The sequence below is a fragment of the Cebus imitator genome, unplaced genomic scaffold (genome assembly GCF_001604975.1).
Source record: "Cebus imitator isolate Cc_AM_T3 unplaced genomic scaffold, Cebus_imitator-1.0 Scaffold204, whole genome shotgun sequence".
NCBI lineage: Eukaryota > Metazoa > Chordata > Mammalia > Primates > Cebidae > Cebus > Cebus imitator.
The window spans coordinates 2360240-2375250 of NW_016107519.1; the positions used below are offsets into that span (position 1 = coordinate 2360240).

A 15011-nucleotide genomic window follows, 5' to 3' on the forward strand; every position below is an offset into this window, starting at 1 on the left:
AGTTATTGTTTTTTCCCTACAGCAGAAGACGATAATTCTAATAGACAGCCCAGGTATACCAGTGGGTCTAAATGTTTAAGAGAAGTAACGAGTCATGAAGACAGGTTTGTGTTTGCCTTTTGATCTCTCATTTTCCCTTTGGAACAAGCCCAGCAGCTGGGAGAGGGAACGGTTATAAGACCACAGGGGAAGGAAGGGGCAGGGCCGCCACGTTGGAAGCACTGTGTGAAGCCAGGCTGGCTGTGAGGCCAGGGCTGGGTATAGTAGGGCTCTGTTGGCCGGCCAGGCAGTAACTGGAGACCACAAACAGCTCCCCTGTTGCCAAGCTATGGCTAGCAGACCCATCAGCTCCACCCTCCTTCCATGCGCTAAGGCCCCAGGGAGCCAAAGATCTTCAATACGTGCTGCCAAGAAACTCTGAAAAATGCTTTTCTGGCCCCTACAAGAAAATATCAGTTGTGCATTTCTTATGAAAGAGGACATGGAAAAATCAGCCTGGGATAGCAGTGAGGTCTGCCCAAGGCACTGATCCCCACTGGCTTCCCCAGGCCAAGGAGAACTAGCGGTCAGTCCTGCCCTATCTGGGGACTGAGGTTGACTTTGGTGCAATCCTGAATTTAACATCAAGGTCAGGGCTCCAGAATGAACCCTGCTCCTCTGCCAACTGAGCTGGCTACTGGGAGCAAGAAAGCTTAGCCTGCCCACTCTCTGTTCTCACTCATGGGGAAACTGAGGCACTGACAGAGCAGGGGGCTTGTCCAGTCTTCCAGCTCTCCTGGGTTAGCCTAGCGGCTGGCAGTACCCCACACAGCCGAGCTGCCTAAGCCACACGGTAGTAACAGATGCGGTGCCGTGGTTTGTGGCTATTTAGCAACCAGTCAGGTACTTGGTTAAGCGGTGAAGCTACAACCAGGAAATCCATTTATTCCGGGGAAAGTCCTTCATCTGGGAGGTAGGGGAAGGGAGAGAAAGATGAATGCTTTGGAAAAGAATTTGGAAGATAATTCAGAAAAAAACAAAAGTTTTACAGAGGGAAAGAGAGAAAAAGAAATGAGAGTGAGAACTCAGATTTCTTGAAGGGTTTCGTTCTTCTGTCATGGCAAATGCCACACATTCAGTGCAGCTGGGAAGCATCTCTTCTTCAAAGGAAAAACACGACTCATGCCCAGGAGGTGGCTTAACTATCCGCCTGGGGGAAGCTGCAGAATCTGGGTTCAGAGCCATCTTTGAAGTGTCCGTCCTTGGGGCATGAGCCTGTGTACACCAAGCAGGGAGTCGTCCCACCAGGACACCCAGTGAGTCAGTTGTCGCCACGACCCTGGTTATGAGGAATAGTCACTATCACAATATTAGCCTCGACTCTTTAATTCCAGAAGAGCTCTGGGATTCTTTTCTCTTTGGCCTCTTATGAATTTAGCGAGCGGTGTGCTCATTGCCAGTTTTTCATGTGTCGCCTCTGGAGGAGAGGCACCATAAGGAATTTCACTGCACACCATGTGCAGAACTTCTTGAACTTGCCCAAATCATTCTGTTGGCATTAGGACACATGCATTTTATTCAGGTGAGGAGCATTGCAAGAGGTGCTGATGGAATGAAATATTATCATCATCCCTGGTTACTCTAAGAATGCTAAAGGAAAACCCAGGCAGTAAGGGGAAAATAGCTATCAAAGCAATACGAACATACCTATTTTCAGACCGAGAGACTTTAATCCCATGACAATGCCCCTGACAATGCTTTTATTTTTACCCCGTGAAACAGTGATAAGTGCAGTAGAGCCTGCTGTATTTTAAGAAACTGGGGCAAGGGGGGAGTAGCGAGTTCTGTGCCATACCTTGGCCAATTCAAGGTCATTTATCCATACAAACATTTTAAGGGGAAACACCAACCTTTCTTAAATAAGCTGCTTTAAACAACGAGTGTCTGTTTTCCTCCGAGAATGAATGAGGATGAACAGTGCTCCACCAGCCCTCTCACAGGCTGTGACTGGCACCTTCCCAGCCAGGCAGCCGAGCCCTCTCTCCTTTTTCCTTTCTGTCCCTTTCTCTAACACCCCCGTTTTGTCAACAAAGCGTTATCATTAGAGGATGGCGTGAAAGGTCACTGCACCTGTGCTCATGTGCTGTGTGCAGATCCTCCCTGAAGACGAGGCTTAGTTTGCTTTAAGACATTAGAAAATAACCCATAGTTTGGAAGCAGGGACCCAAGGAAAATGTTATTAAAAAAAGAAAGAAAGAAAAAGGCAGGCAAGGAAGGAGAAAGAAAGAACAAATAAAGAAAGAAATGCACCTCCAGTCCCCAAATTCCAGAGAAAGAAATAAAGAGATGAAGGAAAGAAAAAGAGAAAGAGAAGAGAGAGAGGGAGAGGGAGAAAATGATGAGAGGGAGAAGGAGGGGGAGAGACAGAAATAAAAGAAAAAGAAAAAGAAAAGAAAAGGGAAGAAAGAAAACCAACCCCGTCCGCAAATTCCAGAGACCACGCGGGGGGGGGCCGGCCCAGGGCAGCGTCCGGTGAGGACGCTGGCGCCGTGCTGCCCCCTGTTGGCCACGGCGGGGGGCGCGGCCTCAGCCTGCAGGTGGGGTTTGCTTTTAGCTTCGCACACACACTTGAAAGGGCATAAAAGAGAGACGTGGGCTTGTTAAAGGGGTAGAGGATAAATGGGATTCTTAAAAAGAAGGATAGCTGTAGTGAGGAGAACTTTCTCAGACATTATACTCCGCAGCTCTCTAGATTTCTCTGTTATAACTCCTTTGATAAATTTTTTTAAAAAAGATTTGATGGAGAGCAAGTGATGCCAACAGTACCTTGTGACCGTAAGGAAAGTGTCAGGGTCTGTGAGTCCTAGCTGTACTCCAGGGGCCTGCCCACCAGCCCCCAGTCAATATTTGATGAATGAATGTGACCCCAGGTTTCAATACCGGTGAAATGGATTAATGGAGAACCCACATGGAAACAGGAGGCTTGGGTCAGCTACATATAAGGATTACAGGAGGGGTAAGTAAAAATATCCTTTTAATAAATCCAGCCTTTCCTGATGACAACATTGCTAAAACACAGCACTGCCCAATACCAGATGATGGACTTACCAGAGCATGAGCGTCGCAGTGAATGGGCCATTGCTCAACTGCCCCAGGTAACTGGAAGCCGAACTAGAGCACATTTAGTAAGTAGGGGATGTCCTTAGGTCCACGGAGAGCCACCCATCTTCACAGCTGTTTAGTATTTTATCTGACTAGCTGCCTATCAGGAGGCGTTCAGGTGACTTCCAGTCCCTGGCTTTACACGTCTGTATCCCAAGGTGGCGCTTTTCAAATGAAATCCCTGAAGGGAATTTATTTTCTTCTGATTTACCCTCTTCTCAAATGTCAACTGCTGAAAGTCCTGGTAACTCGGGTTCTCCACAGGAAAATATCAGCTGCCTTCGGCCGGGGTGCCTGCATTGTACCTGCACTGGGCTGCTGGGGAGGGTCTCTTCAAATGCCATTAGTGACCTACTGTGTCTATTTGAAAGTCACTTGACCTCCCATCCCCTGTTCTCCCTACTCGCTTTACTCCCTGCTGCAGTTTGACTGTGTCCCCACAACAGTTCACGTGTGAAGAATTCAGTTGTCATGGTAACTCTGTGGGAGGCGGGGCCTTGAAGAGGGGATTGGTCAGGAGGGCTCTGCCATCCTGGGAGGGGTTCCTGGTAAAAGGATGAGTTCCACCCTTCCCTCTCTGTCTCGTCCACTTGCTTCCACCTTCCAGCGTGGGAGGACTCTTACCAGATGCCAGCACCACACTCGGGCTTTCCAGCCTCCAGGCCATGAACAGAATAAATTTGTACTTTTTTTTTTTTTTGAGTTGGAATTTCGCTCTTGTCACCCAGGCTGGAGTGCAATAGGGTGATCTTGGCTCACTGCAATCTCCACCTCCTGGGGTCAAGCGATTCTCCTGCCTCAGCCTCCTGAGTAGCTGAGATTACTGGCGTGTGCCACCAAGCTCGGCTAATTTTGAACTTTTAGTAGAGACAAGATTTCACCATGTTGGTCAGGCTGGTCTCAAACTCCTGACCTCAGGTGATCCGCCCACCTCGGCCTCCCAAAGTGCTGGGATTACAGGTGTGAGCCACTGGGACTGGCCAACTTGTACTCTATAAATTACCCCATCTGTGATAGCAACAAAAAACAGGGTAGGACAGTCCTGGTCCCGTTTCTCTGATTTCCTCCTGACTACAGCTATCCACAGAGTTGTTTACTATAAAATAAATTTAGGTGTAGTCTCTTAAATTGTCTAGAGGAAAATAGTTAAAGAAAAAAGTAACAAATAAAGCCTAAAAATAAATTATTGTGCATTACTCATAACATAGAGAAAAGTTATCTTTAGATGACTACCAAAAATTGGAAAACATAACTCGTTAAAAAATATTTAGAGTACTGTACTGGTAGGTGTTTGTTTTTGGGGTTTCATCATAAATGAGTGATGTATATCTTAAACTCTAATAAACCTCAGTGTGTGTGTGTGTTTTTTTACCCTCAGTGTTCTTACAACGTATTTCTTAATATATCAATTTGACTTTTAAAAACTTACTGAGCAATCCAATTGACTTTATTTTTGGCATTTTCATTTTTAAAACTAAAGAGAAACAAACATTATGCCACAAAGTAAATGAAAAAATATTTGTGTATTCTGAAAGCTGAATGCTCTTTTCTAACAGCTCACCAGGTGAGGCGTGGGCTAGACGGAACCCGACAGGTCCAGGATGAGCTCCTGGCTCCACTATTTCCTGTCTGTCACCTGGGGCCAATGTCCTCATCTCTCTAGGCCTGGCTCCAAACCAGGAGCACAAACCAGCTGTGGAGTAGCAGGGGCTCTGAAAAGCCATCCAGATGTCTGTGGTGCCTCTTCAGGAAGCCCCACAGCCTTTAAGAGCAAATGGTGGCCAGGCTCGGTGGCTCACGCCTATAATCCCAGCACTTTGGGAGGCCGAGGCGGGTGGATCACGAGGTCAAGAGATCGAGACCATCCTGGTCAACATGGTGAAACCCCATCTCTACTAAATATACAAAAATTAGCTGGGCGTGGTGGTGTGCGCCCTGTAGTCCCAGCTACTCGGGAGGCTGAGGCAGGAGAATTGCCTGAACACAGGAGGCGGATGTTGCGGTGAGCTGAAATCGCGCCATTGCACTCCAGCCTCGGTAACGAGCGAAACTCTATCTCAAAAAAAAAAAAAAAAAAAAAGCGCAAATTGTGCCCTTCGACCAATGCCCTTGGTATGTCCCAGGTTGTCATTTGTGCTGAAGCTTCATTTTCTCAGTATCTGTTTTTTCCTCATTGTTGGAGAATTTCCCTTTCTGCTCTCAACTTAAAAATTTACATGTCTAGCCAGACGTGGTGGCTCACGCCTGTAATCCCAACACTTTGGAAGGCTGAAGTGGGCGGATCACAAGGTCAAGAGATCGAGACCATCCTGGCTAACTTGGTCAAACCCCATCTCTACTAAAATACAAAAATTGGCTGAGCGGTGGCGCACACCTGTAGTCCCAGCTACTCAGGAGTCAGAGTTTGCAGTGAGCCAAAATCATGCCACTGCACTCCAGCTTGGCTCCTGGTAACAGAGCGAGACTGTCTCCAAAACAAAAAAAAAAATTAACATGTCTTTGAAATATGGAATATGTGCACATGGCAGAAAGTTTAAAAAATACAATAGTAAAAAGTAGGTCGCCTTCAGAGCCCCTCATAAGAGGCACCACGATACCCACGTTTTAAGGATGCCTGTGTGTGTACACATATGTAGGCATTTAAAACAGAATTTATCTTGTATACATGTTATGTCCTCTTTTCCCTTTTAACATAGAAATGGCAGCATGTGGCCGGGCGCGGTGCTCACGCCTGTAATCCCAGTACTTTGGGAGGCCGAGGCGGGCGGATCACCTGAGGTCAGGGGTTCAAGATCAGCCTGACCAACATGGAGAAACCCTGTCCCTACTAAAAATACAAGATTAGCCAGATATGGTGGCAAGTGCCTGTAATCCCAGCTATTCGGGAGGCTGAAGCAGGAGAATTACTTGAACCCAGGAGGCGGAGGCCACAGTGAGCCGAGATCTCACCATTACACTCTAGCCTGGGCAACAAGAGTGAAACTCCGTCTCAAAAAGAAAAAAAGAAAAAGTAAAAGGGAACAGCAGCATGCTATATACACCTTTCCCCGCTTTTTTCTGGCGCTTGATTGATCCAGTTATGACTTTTAGAGCTGCCTCATTCTTCCTTGTAGTATATAACATCTAACTCCGTGCTTATTGGTGGGTGTTTAGGTAGCTTCCCATCTCTTGCTAGTACAGCAATGAACACATATTCTTGTACACATATCATTTGGCACATGGGCAAGTGTGTCTAAAGGGGAAATACTAAGTCAAAGGTGTGTGAATTTAAAATCTCGATATTTAACGCCAAATTGCCCTCCACAAAAGTTGTGCCGATTCATCCCCCTGGACTTGGATGAGAATGCCTTTCCTTCACCACCTCGCCAATGTAGCCTGCTGGGTGCCAGGGGAAAAAAAGGGCTTCTCAGTATAGTCTCCACATGCACTTCGCTGATGCCTGAAGCCAGCGCTGCTTCCTGTGTCGAGCGATTGAGTCATCTGACCTTCCTTTCCTGGGAACAGTCCGAACTTTGCTCATCTTTCCACGACGTCACTGGTCCTTTTCTTCCTGATTTGTGGGCGCTCTTTAGGAATGAGCTCTTTGTGACTTGGGTTGTAAACATTCTTTCCCAGTTTGCCCTCTGTATCTTCTCATTTTGCTTTGCCAAGAAGAAACGGTGCATCATTATGTAACTTCATTTCTCAACCTTGTCTTTTATGACTTTTGGGGACTGTGTAGCTAAATAGGGGCCTCCTCCACTCCAGGATTATAAATATAATTGCTTGTGTTTTCCTCTGCTTTTGTGGTTTCATTTTTTACATTTAAATCTTTGATTCATCTGGAATTCATTTTCACAGAGGAGGGAAGGAGGCCCAGGCTGTCCCAACACCATCTACTGAATGACCATGTCTCCATTCCATCTGTATGGAACGCCACCTTCCACATGCCTGGTTTAAAACTGATCCTCCTAAAGCGATCCTTGCTGTGCCCGTCAGTACTCCTGACGTTCAGTCCATCTCCCCAATCGTCTTTGTCGGCATTCTCTCTGAGTGCTGAGCCTTCAGAAACACCACCCTGAGGCTGAGTGCAGCAGCTCAGGCCTGTCATCCCAGCAACTCAGGAGGCCAAGGCTGGCTGATCACTTGAGGCCAGGAGTACGAGACCAGCCTGGCCAACATGGTGAAACCTCGTCTCTACTAAAAATACACAAATTAGCCAGGTGTGGTGGCATGCCTTTATAATCCCAGCTACTCTGGAGGCTGAGACAGGAGAATCACTTGAACCTGGGAGGTGGAGGTTGCAGTGAGCTGAGATCACGCCACTGCACTCCAGTCTTGGTGACAGAGTAAGACCCTGTCTCAAAAGAAGGGAAAGAAGAGAAAGAGGGAAGAAGAAAAGAAAGGAAAGAAGAAAAGAAAGAAAGAAAGAAAGAAAGAAAGAAAGAAAGAAAGAAAGAAAGAAAGAAAGAAAGAAAGAAAGAAAGAAAAAGACACAAAGAAAGACACAAAGAAAGACACAAAGAAAGAAGAGAGAGAGAGAGAGAAAGAAAGAAAGAAGGGAGGGAGGAAAGGAGGGAAAGAAAGCCCACCTGACCCTGTGCCCAGCCTGCAGGTGGGAACTCCTCCCCCCAGCCCCCACCCTCAGACACTCCACCAAGGAACAAGGCCTGGCCTGGCACTATGGCTCATGCCTGTAATCCCAGCATCCCAGCACTATGAGAGGCTGGGTCGGGAGGGTCACTTGAGCCCAGGAGGTCAAGGCTGCATGCAGTCAGTTGTGTTTGTGTCACTGCACTCCAGCCGGGGTGGCACAGCAAGATTCTGTCTCACAAAGAAGAAAAAAAGCGTGTCCCTCCACAACACCTTTTAGTAGACTCTCACTTGCATGGGCTCACTTTTCCTCTTCTCAGGCTGTTGCCCAGGCCGGAGCGCAGGCACAGTCCTCACAACAGCATCCCCGGCTCACACTTCCCAAGTGGCTGGGACCACAGGCAAACACAACCACACCTGGCTAATTATTTTTATTTTTTTGTTTTTTGAGATGGAGTCTCACTCTGTCACCCAGGCTGGAGTGTAGGGGGGCGATCTTGGCTCACTGTCACCTCCGCTTCCCAGGTTCAAGCGATTCTCCTGCCTCAGCCTCCCAATTAGCTGGGAGTACAAGTGCATACCACCATGCCCGACTATTTTTTTGTGTGTGTGTATTTTATTAGAGATGGGGTTTCACCATGTTGCTCAGGCTGGTCTCAAACTCCTGAGCTCAGGCAATCCACCGCCTCGGCCTCCCAAAGTGCTAGGATTACAGGCGTGAGCCACTGCACCCGACGCATTGATAACTGTTTTGTAGTGAAGGGGTCTCACTATGTTGCCCAGGCTGGTCTCAAACTCCTGAGCTCAAGTGATCCTCCTGCCTTGGCCTCCTGAGTAGCTGGGATTTACAGGTGTGAGCCACTGGGCCCGGCTGGGTCTCGCTTTTTCTAATCTTCCCAATAACCCAGGAGATGGTGAGAGGTGATCACAGGGAGGAGGGCGGAGAGGGCTCTCCTGGCAGGAAAAGGCAGGAGCAGCTTTGGCAGTCGGCAGTCTGGAGTCCCAGCCCAGCAGCCATCCCCTGAAGACTCTTTCCTTCAGCAAATATAAGCCACCCACCTCCATTTACCCATGGAGAGTGATCTCATCACTGTTGCTAAATAATATGAAAGATGATGCACATGACACCTTCAGCCACCTGCTGCAGCTGTCACTCCTGCTCCTGGGACCACCCAGCACTGAGGCTCCACACATGGGCTGATTCGGGTGTCCCAGACCATGCTCCCCAAACCTGTGCGTCATTGTCATCCATAACCTCCCTCTGTTCCCGGATCCTGCCTGGGGTGACACATCTGTACCAAGGGCAACTGAATTTGACTTCCCACACGCAGAACGCCAGGGCTGCTAACTCTCAATGTGTCCCCAGCTCTGCTCTGCCTCCTGAGCTCTGCTCAGTTGTCGTCACCTGTAAGCCTTTCAGGCAAAACTCAACAGGCTTGATACTAAAGCCATGATTTCCTCCCACAGCACTTGTTCCTAAGTCAATTTTCCTATTTTGCTCAAATATCATCAACGACCCAAGCCAGAAACATTGGCCCATGCCTTCGGGAGGCCATGTGCTACTCTTAGGCCCTCGGTCCAGCCTGTGGGCGGGCATGGGTTTGCCTGAGAGCTCCAGTCTAATATAGGAAGATGCAGGGCCAGCAGCTTGTGTCCAGAGAAGCTAGGCTCTGGCTCTGAGAGATTCCCCAAGTGGCTTTAATCCTATTTGGCATATCGGATGCATAACACGAGGCTGGAGAAAGAAGGATGCCGTAGCCCATCCCTTTGGGTCCTGGAAATGGAGGGAAGAGAGAGGAAAGGCAAGAGCACCAAGTCACCAGAATGAATGGCACCACGTGTGTGCCCTGCGGGCTCCAGCTGGACAGGAGTGAGAAGGGTGGGAGGGCTCCCACCCGACATCCCCTCGTGCAGGGACTCTGAGGAGGCTCCGCCACAGTGAGCTTGGTCCTCTGCAGAGTAGCCAGGCAGCAAGAGGCCCTAAAATTTGGCTAGGAGTCTTGAGTGTTGTTGAGTAAAAGGAAATCTCCCTACCCAGCAGCCAGCAGGTGGAGGCTCCAGGAAAGCCCAGATGTGTTTTAGACAAAGGCAGCACATCTCCCCTGACTCCCCACAGCACCCGTCTTCTTTAGCAAGCATCGTTCACGGTAATGCTAATCTCCGCTTCCCACCATGCTGCCTGAGTGAAGCCCTAGGTCCTTTGGATGGAAGCGTTGCAGCACACAGTCCAGGCCATGCCCCATGGGACACCTTCCTAAACCAGGGCGGCTGGATGGCTTCTTTGATCGTAAGTGTCAAGCATTTTTTTTGTTTTGTTTTGTCTTTAATTTTTATTTTAGAGACAGGGTCTTTCTTGCTCTGTCACCCAGCTTGGAAGGCAGTGGCGCCATCGCAGCTCACTGCAGCCTGAACCTCCTGGGCCCAACCAGTCCTCCCACTTCAGCCACTGGAGTAGCGGGGAGCACAGGCACCAGCCACCACACTTGGCTAATGTTGAACAATTGTTTGTAGAAACGGGGTTTCGCTGTTTCCCAGGCTGGTCCTGAAATCCTGGACTTCAATCCTCCTGCCTCGGCCTCCCAAAGTGCTGAGATTCCAGGCATGAGTGCCAAGCTGCACCCTGCTGACAAAGCCGGGACCCAGCTCCGACGCCTGGCTCCAGCCTGACATCGACGCCCACCCCACAGACAAACACCTCGCCTCTGCCGCCAGCCCCCGCCCGGCTCGTGGCTCTCCCGTTTCCAAGCGCTTTGTACCCGCTTGCCATCAGCTGTCCCTTCCCTCAGTACTGCCTTTGCAGGCGACTTGCTCTCCTCCTTCGAGACTCAGCTCTTACACGAAGCCTTTCTCGACCTCTGTAGCCCTGTGTGGTCTCACCCCCTAGGGCAGCTCCTCCTGCTCCAGCTAGAGGGGGGACAGGAGCCTGCTGAGGACACTGTAGCTGCACCCTGCCTGCACGCCCCCAACTTCTCCAGCCTTCCCCTTTTGCAGGCTGTCCCTTTCTTCTGAAATGACCTCCGTTCCAGGCCAAAACACTCTTGAAACTGTTCATGTCGTAACATGCTCTGCCGGGTGGTGTGGTTTCTTTCCCAATTATCCCCACTCCTCCCTTAGGCTATTGAGCTAGAGGGGCTCAGAGGGCGCTTCCCAGGGCTCCGCTGCAGCAACCTCCGGACTGCAGGATCACTCAGGAAATACGTGGACAGTACCGCGCACCTTCAGCAGCACCTCCCTGGGCCCCCTGTACACAGCATGGTCCACATCACAGGGTCCCTGGCTAGTACCTTGTGGACCCATCCAACCTGGCGGAGATGAGGGGCTGAACAGATCCGTGTTGCAAAGGAAATTCTGGAGGGTAAAGAGGGTAAGCAGGACTCTTTCAAGGGAGGTGGTGGGTGGGCCTTCGCGGTTTAGGAGTTGGCCCCCGGCGCTCCAACTGCCCCTCCCCTCCCCGCCCCACCGCAGCGCCTCCCGCACCCCACCCCACCCCACCCTATCCTGTCTCGCCCCGCCCCGCCCCGCGTGCCACGCCCCCCCCGCGTCGCCCCCCCCCCCAGCCCCGCCTCTGCCCAGCCCCACTCCACCCGCCCCACCTGCCCGGCCCCGCCCGGACGCGCCCGCCGCTCACCTGTAGGCCCAGGGAGACACGCTGCGCAGGTTGGTGGGCGGCCGGAAGCGGCGGTCGGCGGATCTGCCCCCTGCCGGGCAGCTCGCGTTGCGCGCCTGCTCGCGCGGCCCCAGCTGCAGCGCGTGGTGGAAGGCGCTGAGCACGCCGGCCGCCAGGCGCCCGTACAGCTGCTCCAGGAGCTCCTCCGGCCGGTCAGCGCAGCCCCGCGGCCGCGCCGGGCGCCTGCCCGCCCTCGGGGCGCCCGCGGCCCAGCCCGGCGGCAGCACCAGCAGGAAGCCGGCCACCAGCATCCAGACCTGCGGGACAGGCCACGCTCAGCGCCCGCGCGCGCCGGAGGAGCCCGCCTGCGCCCCGCGCCCGTGTCCCGCCCGCGGCGCCCGGAGCCCGCGGGCGCCTCCCCTCGCCCCGCAGAGCCGGAGGCCGGCCCGGAGGATGGGAGCCGCGCGGGCTGGCCCTCGAGCGCCTTCCCCGCCTGCCCGCCGCCCGCGGGGTCCCCGGGGCCCTGCCCGGCGCCGGCCCGCGCGCCCCCGGCCCCCACCGCCACCGCCTCCCCGAGCCGGGGACCGCGCGGGGGGCTGGTGCGGGGCGCGCGTGCACGTGTGCGTGTGCCTGCCGGGCTGCTGCGCCGCAGGCTGCGAGTGCCTGTGACCCGCCGCGCCCTCACCCCCGGGCGCGCCATCCTCGCGCCGCCGCCAGCGAGGGAGCCTCGGAGCCTGAGACGCCCGGACCCGCCGCCTCGCAGACCCATCCACGCCCCCGCGCCTCGTCATCCGCCCGCCCCCGCCAGCCCGCGCGGGGTCCGGGACCCGCTTTCGGAGAGAAGCCCCCTGTGGCCTTTCCTCGTACCCGGGGACGCGGACCGAGGAGCTGACTGCGCGAGGTCGCCGCCCGGGCTCATGACACAGAGCGGCTCTGCACCCTTCGCCTCCAGGAGCTGAAAACATTTTGTCACTTGTGCAGTGTACTCACCAGGGCCCCCAACATCTTCTTTCCCGAAAACGCTTTTAGATTCGCGCCGAGATGGGGCGACGCGGCGGCTCTTTAGTGGAGTAACTGAAGGGCCACGCAAACGGGGGGCCCCCAGCCGCGAGTATGCGGCGGGCCGCGGGGGTCGGAGGGCCTGGGGCCGCGCGCTCCAGGCCTGTGCTGCGCCGCGCGGGAGGAGGAGAGGGCTGGCCCTGCCGGGCGCTGGTGCGGGCCCAACTGGCTGAAGGAGGAGTGGGGACTGGCCTGGAAGTCTCCGAGCAGAAAACTGGGGCCGACAGGATGGAGTTGGGGGAGGCCGATTTTGGCTCAGAGAGATTTCTCTAGGAAAGCAGTCCAAGAGTGGAACAGGCCCCTGCGAGAGGATGCACTCAGACCCAGAGGGATTCTCCTTAGAGCTACCTCTTTTGAGATTCCGTACTTCGAGGAAATTTAAAAAATCTCTATTTTTAATAAGGTGGGAGGAGGCTGCTTCTCCTTTCTCCTCAACAACGTGAAAATGATCCTGTGCCTCTATCCAACAAGTCTACAACAAAGCACTGAATACTTCCCCGACTGTCCCTTTCATGGCTGTTCTTGGTTATCTCTGATGACGATGTTGGAGAGTTCCTACTCCCTGAAAACTCAGTTCTAAGTGCAGGCGTGAAATGAGCCTGGTAGTCTGCGAATGAAGAAACTAAAATGAAGAACTATATTATACTTCATAACACAAGACAACTTGCTTGCTTGTTCATGCTGCAAGTAAATGCTTAATGCTTCCTAGGTGGCAGGCTAATGAATATGATTTTAAAGCAGTCATGCTTTGAAAATAAACAACCCATCCCAGCTGTAAGCTTTTTGAAAGTGTACAAAATATGTAATTGATGACTCCCCAAATGGTTTGCAGCTTTGGTATTTGACTGAATTGTAAACCATTAGTTAAACTACCTTTCAGTTATGCTTTGTAGGAAAAATACTTTTCTAGGCCTTGAATGTTCTATAACTAAGGAGCTTAGTAATCTAGTTACTGCTGAAAATCTCACTGAAATCTCCGGTTTAAGCGATTTAAGCAATTTACAGCTCTTGGCAAATATTTGTTTTGGGTTATAAAACACTGTTTTTCTGACTAGTAAATTGTTCATGTTCTTTGTTTCCTTTCCAGTAAAATGGGAATAAAGGTTTCAGTACCCAAATAGTGCTTATTTTTTTTGGAAAAAAGGAAATGTGAAGGCTTTTACGAGTATCATGAGAGCTTCGTAGAAATAGTCCGTCTCATTTCAGCATCCGTTCCTGTATGAGGTGACGTGGTACCAGGCTTAATTCTGCATATTATTCAACAAAATCCTTTCCACTGTGTGCTAGCATGGCAACTTCTCCTGCCCCCCAGCCCCCGAATTACCTTGGAAGTGGGAAGGAAAATATTTACTTTCCAGCAGTTTTCATTTTGTGAAAGATCACAAATGACTGAAAAATGCTCCCCCATTTGGTAAAACAAAGTTCATCCTTGTGAGACTAATCAGTTGAGAAAAAGTTTTATAAATCAGTGCAAATGTTTATGAGTGCCCCTCAAATTTCAATATGTCTATGAAGATGCAAAACAAGCATGTTCATAAGTTCAAACCTAAGACAAGTGGGAAAAAAGGGAACAAAATACTCAAAAGCAGGTGCATCGTGTTCCCTTAAACCTGGCACATCAGCTGTGTGGTCACGAAGGCTCAGTTGGAAGCCTCTCCAGTCCTGCTCTCATTCCCTGGTTTACTCCGCACCCCCAATACCAGCACAGCTGCAAGACTGCTTAGCGTGGGCCAAGCTGCTGGGGAACATCTTTTAAATCATCCTTAGGCACCGTAACTCCAAAAGCCGGTGTGTGGTTGGCTACTTCCATACTAATCTTCTTGGGTTACTGATGTTCATATCTACCCAAACTTCTTTCTCTCCCTTAAAGAGCTAACCCCCTGGGTGCTCCTGCTGATGGCGCTCCTCACTGCTGTCACCCTCCTGGTCACTCCCTTGTTTCGCTGATTTTAGCACCTGGAGCTACCGCTGTTCCTGCTGATCAATCCTGACACCTTAACCTGCACAGACATCTAACACACTGATTTCCAAGTGACTACGTTAGTTCAATTGTCTTTATTTCCCAACTCTTCTCAACTGTCAGGTCATATGGTCATATCTAAGGTTTCATCATCACCAATAACTGCAACGCATCCAAACATCTGATTTCAAGTACCCTATTCCCTGACACGCGCACCTTCTATTTTCGCCCACTCCTGCGGTTCTCTGCCACCATCCAGCCTTCTCCCACTTCTCACTAACGATTCCACTCGAGTCCTTATCTCCTTTCTTATCTAGTTTAGATTTCACAGTTCAACACTGTCACCACAGCCGTGTAAACACCCTTACTTAATCCCTTTCTTCTTTTTCTCTTGGAGGTACTTGCCTAGAATCCCATCTCAACTCTTAAAAATCATACAACTGGGCTGGGCGCAATGGCTCATGCCTGTAATCCTAGCACTTTGGGAAACTGAGTTGGGTGGATCGCCTGAGGTCAGGAGTTCAAGACCAGCGTGGACAAAATGGTGAAACCCTGTCTCTACTAAAATAGAAAAAATTAGCCAGGCGTGGTGGTGCATGCCTGTAGTCCCAGCTACTTAGGAGGCTGAGGCAGGGGAATTGCTTGAACTCGGAAGAGGGAGGTTGCAGTGAG

General features: G+C 51.2%; 1 protein-coding gene across 1 annotated transcript in view; it reads right to left on the bottom strand.

Moving 5' to 3' along the window:
- The window catches only part of IL17D (interleukin 17D), a 21663-nt gene extending 9770 nt beyond the window's left edge, over positions 1 to 11893 (bottom strand). Inside the window, exon 1 of the mRNA XM_017548189.1 lies at positions 11342 to 11893. Coding sequence (XP_017403678.1) covers positions 11342 to 11631 — 290 coding nt within the window. The 5' untranslated portion in view covers positions 11632 to 11893. The remainder of the gene's footprint in view (positions 1 to 11341) is intronic.
- Positions 11894 to 15011: the final 3118 nt, after the last annotated feature.